The 1,789-nt window shown below is 40.6% G+C and overlaps 1 protein-coding gene across 1 annotated transcript in view; it reads left to right on the top strand.

The window, feature by feature from the left end:
- Nucleotides 1–1,186, top strand: part of LOC138171617 (keratin, type II cytoskeletal 1-like) — a 12,234-nt gene extending 11,048 nt beyond the window's left edge. Inside the window, exon 9 of the mRNA XM_069101154.1 lies at nucleotides 150–1,186. Within this exon, the coding sequence (XP_068957255.1) occupies nucleotides 150–415 (266 nt within the window). The 3' untranslated portion in view covers nucleotides 416–1,186. The remainder of the gene's footprint in view (nucleotides 1–149) is intronic.
- Nucleotides 1,187–1,789: the final 603 nt, after the last annotated feature.

Genomic DNA, 1,789 nt, shown 5'->3' with positions numbered 1-1,789 from the left:
GAGAGAGAGAGAGAGAGAGAGAGAGAGAGAGATGCAAAGACAACTTATTCTTGAGGAAGATGATTCTTGATCTTGTGTGTAGGATGGATAACTAGGGACTTGCTATGGGATTCTTCAGGGTCTCAAGCTTCTTTTCTCTTTCCCCATAGCTGTGGTTACCAGCAGTGTCTCATCTACTGGGGTAGCATCAGCAAGCCTTGGCCATGTGAGCAAGAGCTCTGGAGATGGAAGCAATAGGTACAGCTCCGGAGTTGAATATAGCTCTGGTACCAGGTCTGGCTCTACACATGGTTCTTCTGGATCTGCAGGGGCCAGCTCTGGATCTGGAACCCAAGAATCTAGTTCTAGGAAAACCCAGGGTTACAGTTCAGGGCAGGAAAGTCAGGAGGGCTCCCATACCCAAGTGAAATTCTAAACTGGCTTAGATTTTCGGTATCCTTGAGCTTGCTTAGATGTGATTTCCCTTATTCTGGTCTCTGATCCATTCTTCATCATCTTATGCCATCTGGGGATGGCGGTCTTTTGAATCTTTTTTCTATTCACCCTTCTTGGTGAAACTGGGAAGGCAGGAGGAGGATCTATTTTTAGTGGGTTTTTGTCATTCATCTTTTGTCTCCTTTCCTACTTGGTCCCTCCTATTATTCTTTTTCCATTCCTTGGGATTCCTACCACTCCCCAATCTCTATCAGATTGCTGAAAGAAGTCTGTTCTCCCCTTCGTCCTTTTCCAACCATTCTTGGTTGTAAATAAGGGGCACAATTATGAGCCAGTTAGTATCAGCCCTTGATTATCTGCCCCAATGTAGGGGAGATAATTCACAGCAATGGTTGCTTCAAAAATTATGCTTATGCCTATTGGGATGTGCATTATATGACATTATTTTTGACAACAAGGTTCATTCTTTGTTCAGGCAAATTTGCCATCTTTGAGTACATCTCAAACAATGGAGAACAGATAAAGTTCAGGAGTTTGCCAAAGGGCATAATGATTTCTATAAAGAACTCAAGGCTTTTGTATAAAAAGAATAATCTATATTTGAATCATTGAGACCACCTGACGACTCACATCTGCCATTCCCCAGAGACCCAATAGGGTGAATTCTTTCTTGGTTATTTTTTGGGGCCACACAGTATTACTCTTGGAGGGTATAATAAGAACCCTATAAAAAGGATTGAAGGTATAGTTTCCACCAAATGGAGTGTTCAGCACCACACTGGACCCCCAAACTAGATTGAAGATGAATATTCCTGCTGAGTAATTGGGTTAGGTGAGATGTAAGAATTAAGCTGAGGCTGATAACTATTTGTGGATAATAACTTGTCATGTATTCTTTTGTGCCTTGTTTTAAAGTTTTGGATGCTCTTTGTCCCCCTTTCCCCCATCTTATCAATAAACTTCATTAAAAAAAGTTATGTTGTGTCTAAATATTGGTCCTGGGCACTGGGAAAACAGACTGCAGTCTCCCCTAATCACATGTTCCACTCTATTCCCTCCTCCAACCAAAATAAGAAGTCAGTTATCTCTTCCTTATTTATTAACAGAGGATATTATATTAATTAGAGGAAAAAATAACTCACACTTACATAGTGCTTTCTGGTTTAAAAGACACCTTCCTCACAACATATCTATGCAGTAGGTGGTGCACAAACCATTATTTCCATTTTACAAATGAGAAAACTTAGCCTTAAGTAGGTTATATGTCATGTCCAAAGTTATACATCTAACAAGTCTCAGAACCAGGCTTTCCAACTCCGAGTGTATCTGTCATGGATGATGTCATTCATTTCTG

The sequence above is a fragment of the Petaurus breviceps genome, unplaced genomic scaffold (assembly GCF_028583685.1).
Source record: "Petaurus breviceps papuanus isolate PSGF00001 unplaced genomic scaffold, PetGlider_PUasm1.0 454, whole genome shotgun sequence".
NCBI classification, from domain to species: domain Eukaryota; kingdom Metazoa; phylum Chordata; class Mammalia; order Diprotodontia; family Petauridae; genus Petaurus; species Petaurus breviceps.
This window is presented reverse-complemented; position numbering and strand designations above follow the sequence as displayed.